The sequence below is a fragment of the Sander lucioperca genome, chromosome 15, assembly GCF_008315115.2.
Source record: "Sander lucioperca isolate FBNREF2018 chromosome 15, SLUC_FBN_1.2, whole genome shotgun sequence".
Classification (NCBI taxonomy): Eukaryota; Metazoa; Chordata; class Actinopteri; order Perciformes; family Percidae; genus Sander; species Sander lucioperca.
Window position 1 is genome coordinate 31,350,744 of NC_050187.1, and position 18,323 is coordinate 31,369,066.

The 18,323-nt window shown below is 40.3% G+C and overlaps 1 protein-coding gene across 2 annotated transcripts in view; it reads right to left on the bottom strand.

Annotated features, from left to right (window-relative positions):
- The window catches only part of LOC116061637 (pro-neuregulin-3, membrane-bound isoform), a 410,047-nt gene that overhangs the window by 20,697 nt on the left and 371,027 nt on the right, over positions 1-18,323 (bottom strand). For both annotated transcript variants that reach the window (XM_035992124.1, XM_031315948.2), the window contains 2 exons: positions 16,715-16,738; positions 4,492-4,594 (listed from right to left, as the gene is read on the bottom strand). In XM_035992124.1, the coding sequence (XP_035848017.1) occupies positions 4,492-4,594; positions 16,715-16,738 (127 nt within the window). The remainder of the gene's footprint in view (positions 1-4,491; positions 4,595-16,714; positions 16,739-18,323) is intronic.

An 18,323-nucleotide genomic window follows, 5' to 3' on the forward strand; every position in this document is an offset into this window, starting at 1 on the left:
AAAGACTAAATGATTGGGCCTTTATCCTTCTTTACTTTTCTAAATATCTAAATATCATGTGTCATTCTTATGAAGGACTCTGTGGAGCAGCTGCTATTTTCACTCATCCACCAACATACTTTTTAAAAATGAGTCAGATGCTAAAGAGTATTGCATTCTACCAGTCTCATGCCATTGAGGATAAAGAAGGGGAATAAAGTGAGCTATTGACCAAAGGAGCTTTCCATCTATACTACTCCTTTTCTCCTTCAGCAGTAAAATACTTTGATAATTGAGTTGAGAATTTGAGTCTGGACTCTTCATTCCTCAGATGTGTTTTTATTAAAGTGGCTGAGAATGCTTTGTAATATGTAGTGCAAAGACACTAAAGGATTGAAGTCATTGACTGGAAAACTAATGAGCTTGGCCCTAATCTTACAGTACACAGCAGCAGACCTGAATCATGACAAGATGTTTAGAGATACATGTTGTACTCTGAGGGTTGTAATCGGATTTCTTTCATTCATCTGAAAGAGACTCTTCTGGTTTGTGTTTCTGACCAGTGTACATCACATGCTCTTAATTATTACGACACCAGTTACCCAAGCTTGTGCAATTACACTGACTGCACTAAACCCTTTTATCACCACTTTGTTGTGCTGAGGCGGAGGTATGCTCATTATCAGATACAGCCGGTGAAGCCTTTACGGTTCCGGTCTCGGAGATTCTCTGCTGAGTGACAGCGATATAATGCAGAGTTTACACAACAGCCTCATGGTAAGCTCCTATTCCTCTCCACCTCCATGTCACTTTAATTAGATTTTCTCAGAAGAAGGGTGTGCCATTTGGTACACACTATTTTTGGAACAGTGTTCACTTAATATAAAAAGTCCATTATCTTTTCAAAAGCCTTTGCACAATCTGTTTGTCTATTTGATGCTTCAGCATGAAAAAAGTTATGCCTGCTCTTTATGATAGAAGCATATGCTTTTGCTGCACAAAAATAACATCAGACTTGAATGTCAGTAAAGCCTCTAACATCCCCAACTTTTTCTAACCAACCTGATCTCCTGTATCTACAGCTAATTACCACGTTGTATTTGGCAGAAAGCTCAATCTCATGTAACATCTCCTTTGTTACCCCGTTTAATTAAAGTTAATTATGCTACACATCACACTGTCTTTAAATTATACTTGTTGGGGATTATGTGGCTTTATTAGATAGTGCCAGTAAAACGACAGGGAATGAGGGAGAGAGATCCAACAAAGGTCCTCAACCACACAAAACAGGGATGTTTGAGTTGCCATCTTAACTCCCTTAAACTACACAGCAGAGATTGGAACTTGAGTTTGCGACTTGGACTTGAGTTGCACGTCGCACACACGGTAGTCTCACATTGCCACACCTACTGTACCTCCACAGCGCTGTGGAGGAAGGTCTGGCTAGTCCACACAACATTCCGGTATGGGAGAAAAACATGCTCTGGTTTATTGGCATTTCTTTAAACCAATCACAATCGTCTTAGGCGGCGCTAAGCGCCGGACGGAGCGATGTTTTGGTCGAACGTGTACATTCAAAAGTTGTTGCTGTCTGGAATTACTCTGCAGAGATCTGATGAGCAGTTAACCATAATCCTCATAAATCCACTTAAGTTTAAAATTCCAATACAAAGAAAGCGGAAGGTAACAGACATCTGGCCGAAAATGAGGGAGATCCGGAAGAATTTCCGGCGGCACCGGCGCAGTCCCGGAAGTGGAACGTAGTGGATATAGACTACACACACAGTGATTTGAGACCTGACTTGAGACTCATCCTCTAGATTTCAGACCTGTCCTCAAAATATCTTGACATTTGAGACTTGTGAACAATCTTGATTATATATATTTTTTATTTTTGTGTTGCTAACGTTACAGCTGGAGTGTGAAACGTTTGTCTCCCCACTCTGGCAGTGAGAGTAAATACACTAACACTGTCAACGTGCTTAAGAAAAGCCTAGGGATTCATGATAACACAGTGCCGTTGTGCTCATCCCCCTTCCTGCCTGTCAAGGTATTGGGTAATACAGGTAGACTGACATACCGTGCAACCAATCAGAGAGCCAGAATAAACAGCTACGCTGTGTAGAACTGAAAGTGAGTGAGCAAGGTTGGCTGACGGCACCATGTGTATTGCTCATCTAACTTTATTGTGGAGACAATAAACTACTCATTCTGAGTACATCCTTCTGATGCTAAGCCAGGTCTTTACTGCAGCTTTTTGCCGTCAGTCTGGTCTTCAGAAAGTGAAACACACAAACAGTTGGATCGAGGTGAAGTGACAGACTTGGACAATCAAGAAAATTTCACCTTTCTGGCCCTAAACCTCTTTGGTTGACTTGTCTGCATGTTTAAGATCATTGTCTTGCTGCTGTGTCCTAAAATTGGGGGACTATGTATAAAAACAGATATGAGTCAACACCCTAAAACACACTTAAAGCTACATTGTGTCAGAATTTCTCCCATCTAGCGGTGAAATTGTATATGACAACCAACTGAATATTACTTTCTAGCCCTTCCCATTCCGAGCACGTTTTAACTTCTACGGTGGCCAAATCCGAAATTAGCTCTTAGTATCTCCATCGTTTACACGCAGCTGTTCTAGCCACTCTAATATTAACTTTGGTCTTGTTGCTTTGCCAGTCGCGTTTTCGTTTTAATTCTCTTTTTCGCTTCCCTGGCGAGTAATCTCCCCTTGGCATTCGTCACGGTGCCACTAGGTGTAAGAGGGCGAAATGCGGAGGTATGTCCCTCTTTGGCTAATGTATTTTAACGATGGAGGCGCTACATGGCGGCCATCACAAAAATTACACAATGTAGGTTTAAAGAAAGCTCAAAGCCAGCACTTTAACGTCATTGTGAAGGTGTCGGAGGAGAGACACAAAGGAGAAAATATGTCACTCTCTAAATTCATTCACACTGCATGTCGCCCTTTGGAGAGCAATGACGACAGCAATATGTTGAAGAATCATTTGTCTTTCATTCAGCTGTATCTTTGTCTGGCTCTTTATTTTCACAGTGTAAGAAAACCTTTGACATTATCTGTATTCAGGTCACTCAGATTTGCATGAACACTTCCCAATCTGTATGCATCTTCTCCATTGAGCAGGGTAGTTTCCTGACTCAATTACGGATTCATTGAAAGTGCCTGTCCATCATGCCTTTATCCGATTATCTAGTTGTCAGGCTGCTCACTCACTCACACCATTATATTACAGAGGGAAGCCTATGGAATTACAGTGCCATCTATCACAGCCTGCTCCACGGTCCATACACTCTCAATGACAGACTGCCGTTACATACTGCATGTTTCACCCATCCTGTTGAGAATATAGAATCTCTCCTGGCAAGCTATGCAAAGTTCTCGCAGCCAGGAACGGATGTAGGCCATTCATATGCCATTTAATGTGCACACACAGGTCATGCACTGCACAAATATGCTGATAGGGAGAGAAGGACAGAAAGAAAAGATGGAGAGAGAGCAAGAGCCACACGAGCTGACCTTTGGGTTATAATGGGATATGAATATGTGTGTGTGCACATAATGAGATTTACAAATTGTTGCAAATACCCAGTCTGGGATTTCATTCAAGATGTTTGATGCCTCAACATGTTCCATCAGCTTTCACTAAATTAACAAAATGTCTCCTTGGGGCATTTTGTCTGCCCACACCCAACTGAGCTTATCACCAAATATTGTCCCATTTTGCTTACTTCAGGACTTATGGCAGATTTTGCCACACATATTATTAATAAAGTAAGTTTGAAAGTTTGTAAATCCTTGGAGCAACTTTCAGATCAAATGAAAGCAAGAAAACTGATGGTTGGGATGAAATTACATGTCACTGCATTTAATTTATCTGCCATCGATTCATGAGAATAATTCCATAGGTCACATTTGTTCATGGCTGGAAAAATGGAATCCATCTACGAGTTGGGTGAAAATGTCCAATTAAAGTCTGTTAACTTTGTGTGTGTGTGTGTGTGTGTGTGTGTGTGTGTGTGTGTGCGCGTGCGTGCGCCTTGCTGTTGTCGTGTCAAAGTCAGTTTGCATATCAATTTGTGTTTCCCCATTACCTTAACCCAAACTTAGCCCTAACTCAGACCAGTCATCTTTGTAACATGTAGCCAACACCTAAAATGTCACAAGTAAAAGTGTGTGAACACATCGACAAATAATATTTTGCTGTGTTTGTTGGCCGTTTGTATAAAATGGATAGGAGTGTCTGATTTGTTGTAGCATTGTCACCATATTCCCCTTCACAATTAACTTGGTGAGCCCAATGTCAACATTATCAATAGGAGTGATGGACAACTACTGGACTGTAGATTGAGTGAAACCGGAACGTGTTCAACAAACTATATGTCTTGAAAATCAATACCAGCTGCATTCAAAACTGTTAATTGACACACTACATACAAACAGGGAATTAATATCTACAGTATACACATGTTTTTGTGTGTTTATCTTCTCACTTGTTGCGGCAGTAGAGGGCCATGCACAGGGTTCCCAGGAGGCTGATCGCCATAGCGATGGATGTGATTGACAGCACCTGTCTCTTGTACACCTCTTTGCTCTCTGTGGGGGCACAAAACAGAGCAAGGCGTCACATTGATGTTTGAACAACACACGTTTCGGATATTCAAGTCATAGATCACATACTCATCTGTCAGCATGTGTGTGAGAGAGACATAGACGAAAGGGAAAAACAGGGAGTGTGTGTGAGTGTGTGTATTTCTGCCGAGACCTCACAGTCAATATTCACAGAGACGGAGTTAATACTAAATTAATTCTATACAGATATCGCACCGTATTACAGAATTAAACACTTTTGAGATTTGTACTTACCCACTTTTAATTTCTAACATCATTATTTACAGCACCCAAACAGCCATTTCAAATCATCAAACAACCAGTTGCGGCGCAACAGCTCTCTGGAGCTTTTTTGTATCTGCCTTGCAGATCCTTTCCCGTACAAGTGTAATTACTCTTGTGATAAATAAACCAAACTGAAATAAAATAAAAACTCTAAGCCCATTTACAATACACAAACAGCTATTACCAATTCTCCAGCAACACCTGCTATTCTTAGTTACCGCACAGCCTTTTCAGCTCATTTTATCAGCTCTACAACATCGAGTAATGGTCCAATAGACGCCGACTGCTTTTGAAATGGATGCCACACGTAATGGAGCTTGAATACACGAAGAGAAGAAGAGTTATGGCGCGGACGGACGCCATTAGTGGAGAAAAATGGAAGCTGTCTTGTTGGCTACGAACAAGTAAATCATAGTTGCCTTCAGATACATTAATAGGCGATCAATCAAGTTTTATTTAGCGAGGCTCAGACCTTGGAAAAGCACAGAGATGACACAAGGTGTTGGGGTTTTACATTGAGGTGATTGAGACAAATTTTTACTGCGGATGGGTTTGAACGGCCACTTCAGTAGAAAAAAGATAAAGTTCTTTACAGCTTCTTTCTCGGTGCGTAAGCTCAGAAAATCGCTGCTGTGGTCTGCAGAATACAACCATAACCTTCTTCTTCTCCTTCTACAGAGCAACACAACTGCAGCCACTGCATCTTGCTCAAGGGCATCCTGACAGCAGTCAACGAGGAAGAGTGTAACTAATTCACAACCACATCAAGATTTTAAAGCCTGTCTGGGAATTCAAACCAGGGAGCTCTCAGCACAAGCTTACTGCTGTAGCCTTTAAGCTACTGATGCCCACACAGATATTGCATAACCAATCATACATGCAGTATGTCATACATAATCCTCGAAATAACTGATGTCACAGAGTCTATTAGTGCATTGTCAGTGCATCTTTCTCTCTCCTTTTTATTTTTGTCTCCCTCCATGCAGTGGTGGAATGTATCTAAGTTCATTTACTCAAGTACTGTACTTAGTACACATTTGAGGTACTTTTACTTTACTTGAGTCTTTTCTTTTAATGCCACTTCCTACTTCGACTCCACTACATGTCAGAGAGAAATATTGTACTTTGTACTCCACTACATTAATCTGGCAGCTTTAGTTACTTCTACTTTACAAATTGAGATTTTTGCGCACAAGCACATGTAGGTTATAAAATAAGATGTTTTATTATAAATAAAACTACCTAACAATATACAGGTCTACAAGTACAGCTGAAATGATAAGGCAACTAAACACTTAGTTAATTAACAGAACTGTTTTGCCTGTTTCCAGTTTCAAAAATGAGGATTTTTCTGCATTGAGTACATTTACTTTTAATACTTCTAAGTACATTTTCCTGACGATACTTACATACTTTTATTTTCAATGCAGGACTTTTACTTGTAACAGAATACTTGTTTTTTTTACAGTGTGGTATTAGTACTTTTACTTAAGTAAAGGATCTATATATTTCTTCCACCACTGCCTCCATCTATCGGAGTTATGTTTGGGGCCAGCGTTGTTTTGCAGCCGCTTATCAGCCTGAGTCATCACATTAGCTCACTGGCTATAATTATATCATTAGAGGGAGCGAGGGGCTGTCCTACGGCAGCACACTGAGGTCGGTTGCAGGGTAGGCAGGGAGACAGACAGGATGGGGAAATATAAACAACATAAGGAGGAATGAGATCTGGATTCAGGATCTTGTAGCATCTTGATACTGATTTTTCTGGTGTACATTCAGAATAGTGGCTGATACCTAAGACTGATACGGACGAGGATTAGGGCCACGTCTGACTTTATTTACATCATTCGGACTTTAAAACATAGCTCCTTCTTTCTGTTTTTTTTTGCTGCTCTCCTTTCACTGTATATGGCATCTTCCTTTATTAAGTTACCAAATATATACATCACTGAGAGAGTGATCACTTTAAAGGAGTACTCCAGCAATATTTATATTTTATATTGCACTTCCATAAAGAGGGGACTCACAATAGTCTTAATAATTTAAAAAGAGGTCAAAACCGGAGCAGAAGAAGCCGAGATATTCTACATTTTTATTTATGGGTCAAGCTCCAAAAACGTTTCCCATAATGCAACCTCTAGCATCTTTTCATTAGACCCTTCCTGCCTGATAAATGTCTCAAACTATGTTTCCAACTTAACGCCCTAGTTTTTTTGAGACTCCAAGCCCCAGCTGAGATATCCTAAACCCAGAAGGGTTAATTTCTCAGATGTAGAGAGCTCTCTGCAGAGCCACACAAACAACAATATACAACTGTTGTGCATCAAGTGCATTTCTGAGCTTCGAATTAATAGTCTGGCAGAATAATCTTTTTTCATCAGCATCTCTCAGTCTTCATTAGTAGACAACAGTTGTTATCAAATGTCTAAAGTTCAACACAGTACTGGTGTGTGGTATTGGAACCTGGGTTGAGATTATTTTGTGAAATTATGCAACCGTTTTTTCACAGGATGAGTAGTCTATATCCCCGACGTTCCACTTCTGGGAATGCTCAGTTGTCAGATGTCCTTCTTTTCGGGACAATGGTCCGAGGACTATGGTTAACTGCTCCTCAGATCTCTGCAGGGTAAATCCAGACAGCTAGCTAGACTATCTGTCCAATCTGAGTTTTCTGTTGCACGACTAAATCAACCTTTGAACGTACACGTTCGACCCAAAACAAGTTCCTTCCCGAGGTTATTTTGCAGCGGCACCGTGGCTCTGTCCGGCGCTTAGCACCGCCCAGGACAATTGTGATTGGTTTAAAGAAATGCCATTAAACCAGAGCATGTTTTTCTTCCATCCCGGAATGTTGTGTGGACTAGCCAGACCCTCCTCCACAGCGCTAGGGAGGAAGGTCTGGCAATGTGAGACTACAGGATGAGTGACAAGTAAACTGACCTTTATTAGAGTTCCCCTTTTGAAGAAGACGCCACTTTTTGTAAATTGTGAGGTTTCTAGGATGCTTTATAATGGTAGAAACAGTAGCCTACTTGTCTCACCTACTTTTTGCTTTCTGTTTCCCACCAACAGTCAATGTACAATTCTATGAACCATGACCTGAATCGTTTCCTAACCTTAGGTAACTCAGGGGTGTTGGATCCAAAAACTCTTACTGTATGTGTGGTTCTGCAGGGCAGTTACAAATGATGAATTTTGTTATTTAAATGCACAGCATCATAATGGGGCTCTAATGTAAGGAGGAAGATGATGGAAGAAAGGGTTGGAGGAGAGGAGTAGAGATAGAAAGTTTTCATCCACGTGCTTTTTTTACAGTAAGTGCAATTTTCTTTTGTGCCAGAAAAGAAAATAAAATCTCAAAAGTGTCTTAGGTTGGCTGAAGTGGAAAAGATGGTACTCTGACACTGTGAACTGAAGGTGACGGAAACAGATTTATTTTTTAAAAGGTGATGCTGTGGATTTCGATGGACAAGGACAAGGATGGAAGAAAACACAATATGAATTTCTAACTTGGTTATTTATCACATACAGTCAGACTTTAAGTTATATATGCACGCAGCATGCTGGGTGTGAGGTCAATCATAAATAGCCTATGTTGCCGAGGTCAAACAGCACTTCAGCCTCGCTCCCACGTCCTTGTTTGGACGCACCTACTGTATGCACAAACACACTCTCTTGATGTGAATAAATCATACGGCTCGAGAGAGGAAAAGCATGTTCATGTTCCATCTGTGGGGCTGTGACGTGAGGTCACATCTTCTATTCATTTCCACTTCAAACCTCCAGTTCTGCCGTGCTGGTTGCTTATTTACAGCAACTTATAATAATATTTTACAATAAGTTGGTATAGCAGCAGCGTTATAGAAGTGTTGCTGTGACCTTTTTGTACGTGTGTGATTATATACATTCAGAAATAAGTTAACAGCAGCCATGTTTCCATACAAGGGAGCTGGCTGGAAGGCGAGAAATCAATAAGTGATGGAGTAAGTGGTGAAATAGCCTTGCCTTATAGCCAATACAGATTAAAGCCTTATCTTTGATTGCCTCTAGTGTGCTATAACTTGTATTGCTTGATGTAATACCCAAACACAAAAATAGTACTTGCTGAATGGCTGATACAATACATGGGCAAAGAAATCTCTCTTTCTGACCAGAGAGCTACATTCATCCAGCTGTCAGACTGTGTTAAAGGGTCTACCAAATGTCAAGTAAAGACGCATTTTACTGATACTTTTTATCCAAACTCAGCTTTTAAAATATCTGTCTCCTGGATTTCAAGTGGTTAGTCTCGCATTGAAAGACCTTCCTCCACAGCTCTGCGGAGGAAGGTCTGGCTAGTCCACACGGCATTCTGGGATGGGAGAGAAACATGCTCTGACATTTACCCTGCAGAGATCTGAGGAGCAGTTAACCATAGTCCTCATAAATCCACCAGAGTTTAAAATTCCAATACAAAGAAAGTGCAAGATCATGGATATAGACAAAGTGGAAGTGAATGGCAATTTTGTTTGCTCAAAGAATATCCATGTTACTCAGGATAACCTACGGACATGACTGGCCAGTTTCTTAGGAACTTCTCTGAGACAAATATCTAACAATCTGGTCAAATAACACTTTCTGCATGGCTAATGCTACTTATAAATATGATTAATGTAATTTTGGGTGAACTGACCTTAAACTACTATCCAGTTTTCCCAACGCCTGTGTTTTTTGAAGGATGTTGTATAATTATTCATTACTATAAATACAGGAATCACCAGCTCTCTATAATAAATGCACACTTGTTCCATCAAGCACACAACGACGAGGAAAACACACAAACACTTGCAAACAAAAAAGTGCAATACAGTCAAATAGTTGGTGACAGCAAACCCACATACAATACACACAGAAACAGAGGTGACTTAAGTTTGGGGACAGGCTGAGAAGGCTTTATGACAGCGTGATTCTCAGGCACTCTGAGCCTTGCTGAGAGGGCTTAAGTCTGCATGGTGTGGTTCATGACATATAAACAGAAACACATGACACCAAACTGCACTTGGCAGTGCTTCAGCACATCTTTTCCATCATTATCAGCTTTTTCCGTATCAGAGTTTGTGAGCTCCACCCTCGAGTTGAGGCTCACATAGTAACGTTGTTTCATCAGGCTTGACTGGGTTGCACTCTTCAGAATCATCCCAAAAAGATCTCAACCATGGCAGTGCCAGTGCCAGGTTTGTGAGTCATTCAAGGATTTTTATCTAATGTTTTGGACATATGGACGAGTCAGACAGCTGGCAGGCACTGACACTGCCAAGGCCTGTTGCACATATTAGGTTAAGGTTTATTAAATTGTGTTGTATTTGTACAATTATGAAATATATTGTGGCCTCTAGTTTGAGTGCAGTAACATTTAATATTTAGTGGCAGTGCTTTGGAATTGGTTCAAAGTTGACGTAGTGGCAGAATTCGGATGATTGATGGTAACGGACATAAAGGTCAGTTTTGGCTAACTGCTACACAAACAATCACAGAGGTATATAAGCTATTGATAGTTAGAACCTTAATCACAGCTAAGCACAATGCAATTTCAGATCAATACGGTTTCAAGTTCTGTTTGGAACCATTCAGACAGCTCAGATATCATCATCCTGAGATGCAGTTCAGTGCTGCTTTTTTTGTCTATTGTATCATATCTCGTGTTCCTAACAGTCTTAATAGTACTTACTCAAAAAGGATTTGTTTTTCCTATACTTATTTATTCTTTAAGTCAGGGGTCTTCAATGTTTTTTAAGCAAAGGACCCCTTAACTGAAACGAAGATGGAGCAGCGACACCCTACTACATATATTGTATAAAATGAAGTTGCATATTAAACTGGGTCTACAATAACGTGTAGGGCAGCCTAAAGCCTTTACACATACTGTACCTTTTTGTGGTGCATACAATACTAAGCTGTTTTAATTATTGACATTCATATATTTATATGTAGCACAGTGAATCCTTCAGCTTAACTGTATCTGTGGATGTGCTACCTTAGTGGCTACATTACCTACAGTCATCAATGTTGTGTCAATTTAAAAAAATAAATCACAAATAGGCAAATTTATTTTTGCTAATAATATGTTGGGCTCATGTTTATGTATATTTTCTGACACATTACCTTTTTAACTTAAAAAAAAGAAAAAAAAAAGATTAAACAATAACTTGGGGGCCCCCCTGTAGTAACTCTGAGGACCCCCTAAGCGTCCCAGACCCCCTGTTGAAGATCTCTGCTGTACTATATATCATATCTGTCAAGAGCAGCTGAGATTGACAGGAATGGATGAACGAGAACATAAAAAGTGTAAGGAGAGATTAGAGGACACAGACAGAGAGGCACAGATTTTCCAGCGGCTGCCTCACATCCCTAAACATTAGCCTTTTCATGTGTCGGAGTGCAGACCGCTGATGGTGGATAAAAACCTGTATTTATGCAGGGTCTGCTGTGCTACAGTAAGCATGCTCTCTTGGCTGGTCACGGTCCTTTCCTCTATTACCCGAATGGCTTTATTCACCCATTTACATACTGAATGTATTTCAGTGACTGGAGCTATTGTTTTCTGGGGCATTTCTTTCTATCTTTCTCTCTTCCACTTGTAACGTGTTCACAGTGCTGTTGCTGGGCCTCCCCAGGGTTCTGGTCATGTGAGGTAAGCTGAACCAAAGCTGTTGGCTGTTCTGTGCTGAAACACAAGGGGTATCAAGCCTTTGCTTTCATGGTCACTGGACTGTGCAGCCACCTTCTTCATACTTTAATATTAGGACTGTCCTGACAATTGAGGCTTGAAAGGCCATATCAATTCTTCAGTTTTTGGACGTGAAGCATTGCCTTTTTATGTCCCAGTGTATGTTCTATATCTGAGTTACTTGTCCTTATACGATTTTTAAACTTGCCATGATACTTTTTATACACTACAACTAAGTAAAAATTATGAAGCCTGATTTTACCAAAAACTGTAAAACCTATTCCCAAGTTAAACTCTTCTTAGGTTTGTTAAAAGAATCTCTGGACAAGTTCTAATTTATTACTATGATACACCTGTTATTCTACACCTTTTTGCACAGAAAGTACTGCATTTTATGTTTCTGTCAGCAGCACTAACAGCTTATTTGAAAAGAACAAAGCTGCACCCCCAGGAATTTAAAACGAATTCACAGAAAAATAAGATAAAAACAGAAATGATGATACTGTTTGATTGAAATGTGATCTCTGGAAAGACACCAGTGTGATTGCTACTCCTCACTCCGGGTTACTTCTGTCTGTCTTTCATCTCTCCTGTTACTCATCTCCTTTTTCTTTGATATTGAGCAGATCAGGACTAATATTTTGCAGTCACGATGTGTGTTAGTCCTTAAGTTGTCAAAGTCGAGCAGAGTGAAATGAAAACTTTTTGTACTTCACCTCCACATGTAAAAGACAACTGAATGACATAAATGTCACCAACTATAGGTATATATATAATGAATATATTGTTGAATGCAAGACACACGCAAACACACACACACACACATATATGTGTGCGTATGTTTGCGTGTGTCTTGCATTCAACACACAAACACAAATGTGTCGACCTAGCTCCATTCATCTTTGCTCTAGTTTGCCAAACTGCTTCCTTCCAGCAGAAACACAAGTTAAACCCTCTGGGTGGATATTGAATATCAACACGACTTACAATCCATTGCACCCCAAAAATAGCTGCCTGTAACATTTTGCTCTTACATTGATTTACTACCAGGTGGAACATCTTGCAGTCAGAGCTCAGTGATCTCTGATGGAAAGGAAATATTGATGTCCACATGACTAACTGACAGTAAAAATGTTCTCCCCTTTTTGCCAAGCGATTTAAAAAAATGTATAAAGAGGAAGTAGGGATCCAAGAATTCTGAAATATATTCTCTGTTTTATTAAGCGCTGTGTGGGTGATGGCCTAGGTGGGAGATCTCAACCTTCAGACACTTCTTTTCTAATTTTAACTTCAGAAACTGACTCTGAAGGAGGGGGGCGGTGCATTCTCTATAAACATGCATAGGGCTTTGGGTTGGCTGTGGAAGATAACTAACATGGGATTAGACTGAGTACTTAGCTTAAACCCAATGTTAAAATAGTGCACATACAGTATGTCTCAGTATCTACACTCAGTAGGTACACCTGTAAAGTACACCTGCATGTTTTTGCTGTTTTGAATTAATTTCAGAGAATTGAATGTCTACAGATGAATGTTATATTAGGACTGCTGTATTGGATAGCATTAGATTGTACCATTCTGCCTAACAAAGTGGAGTGTATATGAATGTGATACACAGGGTTGTTCCTCAGATTCCATTAGACTAACTTAACTGATACGCTTTAGTCAGCAAAACCGAGTGCAATAATATACATAAGTACGGATGGATTCAAATAAATGGTCTTTAATAATTAGGTCTGAATTGAATAAAGCTGAGTCATATGTATATGGCCAATAATTTAGGATTATTCCACCTTGTTACAACTTGGGGTTTATGCCTAGTTAAGATTCACACTAAAATAACTGCTAAGATTTAGAAACACAGTGATGTTGAAACAACAAACTGACTGGGTAAGAAACATGAGCAGTCAGATGACCAGACAGGTTGTAAATAAAACCGAAGCTTTGCCAGATTATCTGAATTTATGTAGCGGTGTACAGTAATAAGGGTCCATTGCAGAAGTAAACTGTGAGCGCACAACTAGAGCAAGTATGATAGGTCAAGGTGATGATAGGGTTTTTGTTTTTAAAAAGTGTCGCACACTCTGGCTTCATATGCATATATCTCTTTTATTCTGATGACGTTCCGGCCCTCAGGCCTTCTTCAAATCACCTCACTACAACCCTTGGAGCGCATTACTTTCCTATATTATGTCTTGACTTCTTTATAGCCATATTGACTTGTGATAGATCTAAGCAATTACCGTTACCAATAGTAATGGTCAAAACTATTATATTATCATCATATAAGAATCACGTTTTCATAAACCAGAATTATCCTTTAAAAGCTCAGTCCACAAATAAATTAAACACTGCATTGGTTCAGGCAGAACACTGATGCCGAGCTTGCATTAGGGGTAATAACAGCTTTATTGCTTCACCATCAGTGGCTCATTTGTCAGTTGATTGACTACCAGCTGACTAGTATTCATACAGGCGCAGACGGTGGACTTTACTACTGACTACTGATGTGTTTATTAAAGGGGGATTCATTTGGCCAACAGAATCCTTGTTGCGGCTTTGATTCTTTGAGAGCTCCCTCCACGAGCAGAGCCTTATCTTATCAGAACCAAATCTACATAACTGTTAAACCATTTGATATGAATGGTCAGATCCTTGAAGTATCTGTGACTAAAATAATATCAATCTGTGGACGATAAGGGCCCTTCCAAATAATGATATCGGATCAGTTGCTATATCAGAAATAGGATGGTGTAGGAAGGAGTGTTTTAAGATTTTTTAAAACCCACACACTTTTTTTATTCATCCTCACACTTGCTTTTCCAAAGTAACCCACTTTGTACAGTATGTGTATACTTAATTGTATTGCATATTGTTTCAGTGCATTGCTATGTAAGCCTTATTCTTTTTTAAAACAGCTTTTAAAGCCACAGACATTGACAAATCAGGCTTGAGTGTGGGAGGTGCTTATCTATCTGTGCACTGCGTGACACAATGCTGGGGAAGACACTGGCAGGACTAGAGATGTTAGGTAGGCAAAGAAAATGTGGCAGCCTGAACAATGTTGCAGAGGCATAAAACCTCTCACTGAATATAAATGGGAAAACCTGCAAGATAGGGCTGTGGAGAAGATCATCTGTCACTGCCAGGTTTGCATTGTCTCAGCAAGTTTCCTGAAAAAAAGCTTTTGTTCGTTTGACTGCAAATGCAGCGGCTGTGCCACAGAAAAAGAAGCACAGTACTGCTTGTTCCTGTGAAATTTTACTTTGAGAATGTCGGAGCAGTTATGTCAAACCAGGGGGAGGCCATTTTCCTTGATGATCCATTGCATGTGGAAAGGGCCCAAATTATCAACTGAGAGAGTGAGGGGCTCCAGTTAACAACAAGCTTCCATGTCATTAACTAGTGCTCCTCAGCTGTGATACCCAACTAAGAAGCTGCAAGCAGAGCCAGGAATAGGAAAGGGGAGCTTGGCAACGACTAGGAGAAGCCGCTGGCATCCGCCCTGCACAGCCTCGCAGCCATGTGCATTGAAAACACACAAACATTCAACACACAATGACTGGAAGACTCTCATCTAACTCGTACAAGTAAAAACTAAGGACTTCAGAAACACACTTTTGAATGTGTGCCATGCATGTGCACACATACACACGCACGCACGTACTAATGAGGATTGCATATGGTAACAGAGCCAACATCATAAAAACTCCCTGACTGTACCCCGCCCGCCTATCTGTTCTCACTGTTTCCAAGGAGACAGCAGCACATTGGAATTCTGAAGGGACACTTCATAAGCAATTGTGTGCGAGAGAAACAGAGGGAGAGCAAGAGAGAAAGAAAGCATAAAGATAGGGATGGTGCAGAATGATATATAATTACATATGTGCAGTGTTGGGGAGTAACAGAATACATGTACCGGCGTTACGTATTCAGAATACAAATTATGAGTACAATTTAAATAGTTGGTATTTAGAATACAGTTACATTGTTGAAATCAATGGATTACATGACGTGATACTTTCACGAGTTTATTCACTCTCTGAATAAATTAAGGCAACTCCATGCATTTCCCAGAAGCCCCAATATGAAAACGAAAAAATTAGCTATTTGCGTGATCAGTCACAATGGAGTCGGAACCGGCACAACAGAGCCAGGGCAGGAATGTGTTTCTATCTTGGATTCAAACAGCATTTCACATTAAAGAAAGAACAGGGAGAACGAAATATAACTGTGCAGTGCAACCTCTGCTTGCCAGCAACCAACCTCCTTTCAGCATCCAAATTACTCCACCTCCAACCTGAAGAAGCATCTTAAAGTAAGTTATTTTTTTTAATTAGCCAGGGGTAGTCGTCTGCTGTAGTTTTACTGGTCACCTTGCTATTTTATAGTTGACCTGCGACTTTACATTCTCCTATGTGCTGATTTACTATCCCCAGAGCCGTTGAAAGACTGACTAGCCCCGTTTGACATGCTAGCTAACGTTAGCTAAAATTAGCTCGTGGTAGCTTAGATTGCGGTTAGATTTTTGTAGTATGCAGTTCGGGACTACAAATACAACAATCTATCTACTTGTTTAGGTACACATACAGCCAGTTGGAATAGAAGAACACACCAGAATAGGCCTGTTTAGTAAGCTGTATGTGATGTGGAAGTGGAAGTAATCCAAGTATTCAGAATACGTTACTCAGATTGAGTAATGTAACGGAATGTGTTACAAATTACATTTATGGGCATGTATTCTGTATTCTGTAACGGAATACATTTTGAAAGTATCCTTCCCAACACTGCATATGTGTAGGGAGAGACGAGAGGGATAAAGACAGTGGCTAATATTTCAAAGACTGTAGAGCATGGTCACAGGGAGAGGTTGTTGGTTGTGAAAATGTGAATGTACATTCATAGGGACGCCATTTGTTTTCAACACATGTCAAATGATATAATGACACCATATGTGATTAGGCATGTCCACGTGTGCTATTTGCTGGGTGTCATGAACAATGCATGTACTGTATGTAAGCAATTACAAAGCGCAATGTTGATCTAATATGAAGCCTGTGATGTTTACAGTCGTGACTCATGCAGATGCGAGATAAGAAAAGCTTCCTTACCCATAAACTCGATGCCCAAGTGGTCTGTTGTTTCAGGCAGCAGGGAGGAGAGGGGGAGGGGAGAGAGATAGAGAGAAAATAAAGTTATTATTAAGAATTGTGTGCGTTAGCATTGTGTCACAGCGTATAGCCAGATCATCACTGACTTGTTGTTCTTTCATGTAAGCTGCTGTATCGGGATTTTATCTGCCGTCACATGGAGTCAGAAGGCACATGCTAGTAATGTTACAAGAAATGACACCCACACACACACACACACACACACACACACACACACACACACACACACACTTGCTCCGCTGTATTTGTGAGGACCATCAGTAATATTTTAATTCCAAACCCTTACATTGACCCAAACAAACAACCCTGAACACTTCGAGCAATGGAATTATTTTACGAAAAGTTGATGTCACGTACTCCCATGCACAAGTCAAGTATTGGCAACATTTGAAGGCAAATCTGATGATAGTTGTGGGGTTGTTCACTCACGTTGCCCGGTCACTGTGAGACAAAATCTGATCACACCCACACAGTCCTGCTGAATCACAGTAGCTGAGATTTTAAGTGATAAATTCTTAAAAGATAATACCTAACAATGTTTTTTTTTCATTTTTTTTTCATTTTATGTTATAGAGAACTACAGTACTTAAAAGAGTACTGCACTGATTAGCAATGCTAAAATATTGTCGGACTCACGATAAACTGTTAAAAAAAGTATCAAAATCAGTGCTTCTTCCTTGTGAAAACCTGGCACCTACATTACCCACAATGCAACTTGATTGCTAAAAGCTGGGTGTGAGATTTTAGGTGTGTTATGCTAGCAGAGGTCCTGACTCTCAAAGCCTAAAACTCTAGTTGGTCCTCACAAAGATATAAGTATAAGAGTATCCACACACTCACACAAACACACACAGCTTGTGTGCATTCTGCTGTGTAAAACATATCGGGAAAACAAGAGGTCATGTAAAGGGCTTGCATTTTGACAGTAAAGCCACAATAAACTTTTTGCAGCAATTTTCCAGCCTAGCATTTCAAGGGGTACAGTGTAGCTGCTGTTAACAGAAACATCTAACCATTGTAGTGCAATGGTTTGCAATTCCATTAATGCATAAATTAAGACTTTTCAGGTTCGAAATTGTTTTATTTTACCTTTCTATATTATATTGTATTTTTCATAATTTCTGTTTTGTATGGTTATATTAAATTTGTTATCATTGTTTCATCTGGCTTTAATGAAAAAGGAAACAAACACAAATTGTTAAATTAAAATGAATGAAAATGAAAGCTGTGGTTTAGAGGGCTGCATTGGGATTGGGTCCCGCCGGGTCCCGCCGGGTCCCGCGGGACCCAACGCAAATCTCGCGGGAGCGGGCGGTTTTAACTTTGCTGCGGGCGGGAGCGGGCGGCTAAAAAAAACACTGCGGGATCGGGATGTAGCCTGGAACCCCCCCCACGCCAGCAGAAACCATAGATATACTGACTGAGTATATACTGTATAGGCCATCTATGAGTAGACACCAGCGTGTCTGAGCCTCCCAGGACGGGGGAGCTCCGAGCCAAGGCTCCGTCCACCGTCCGCTCGCTCCCTCATCCTCGGCTCCATCCTCCC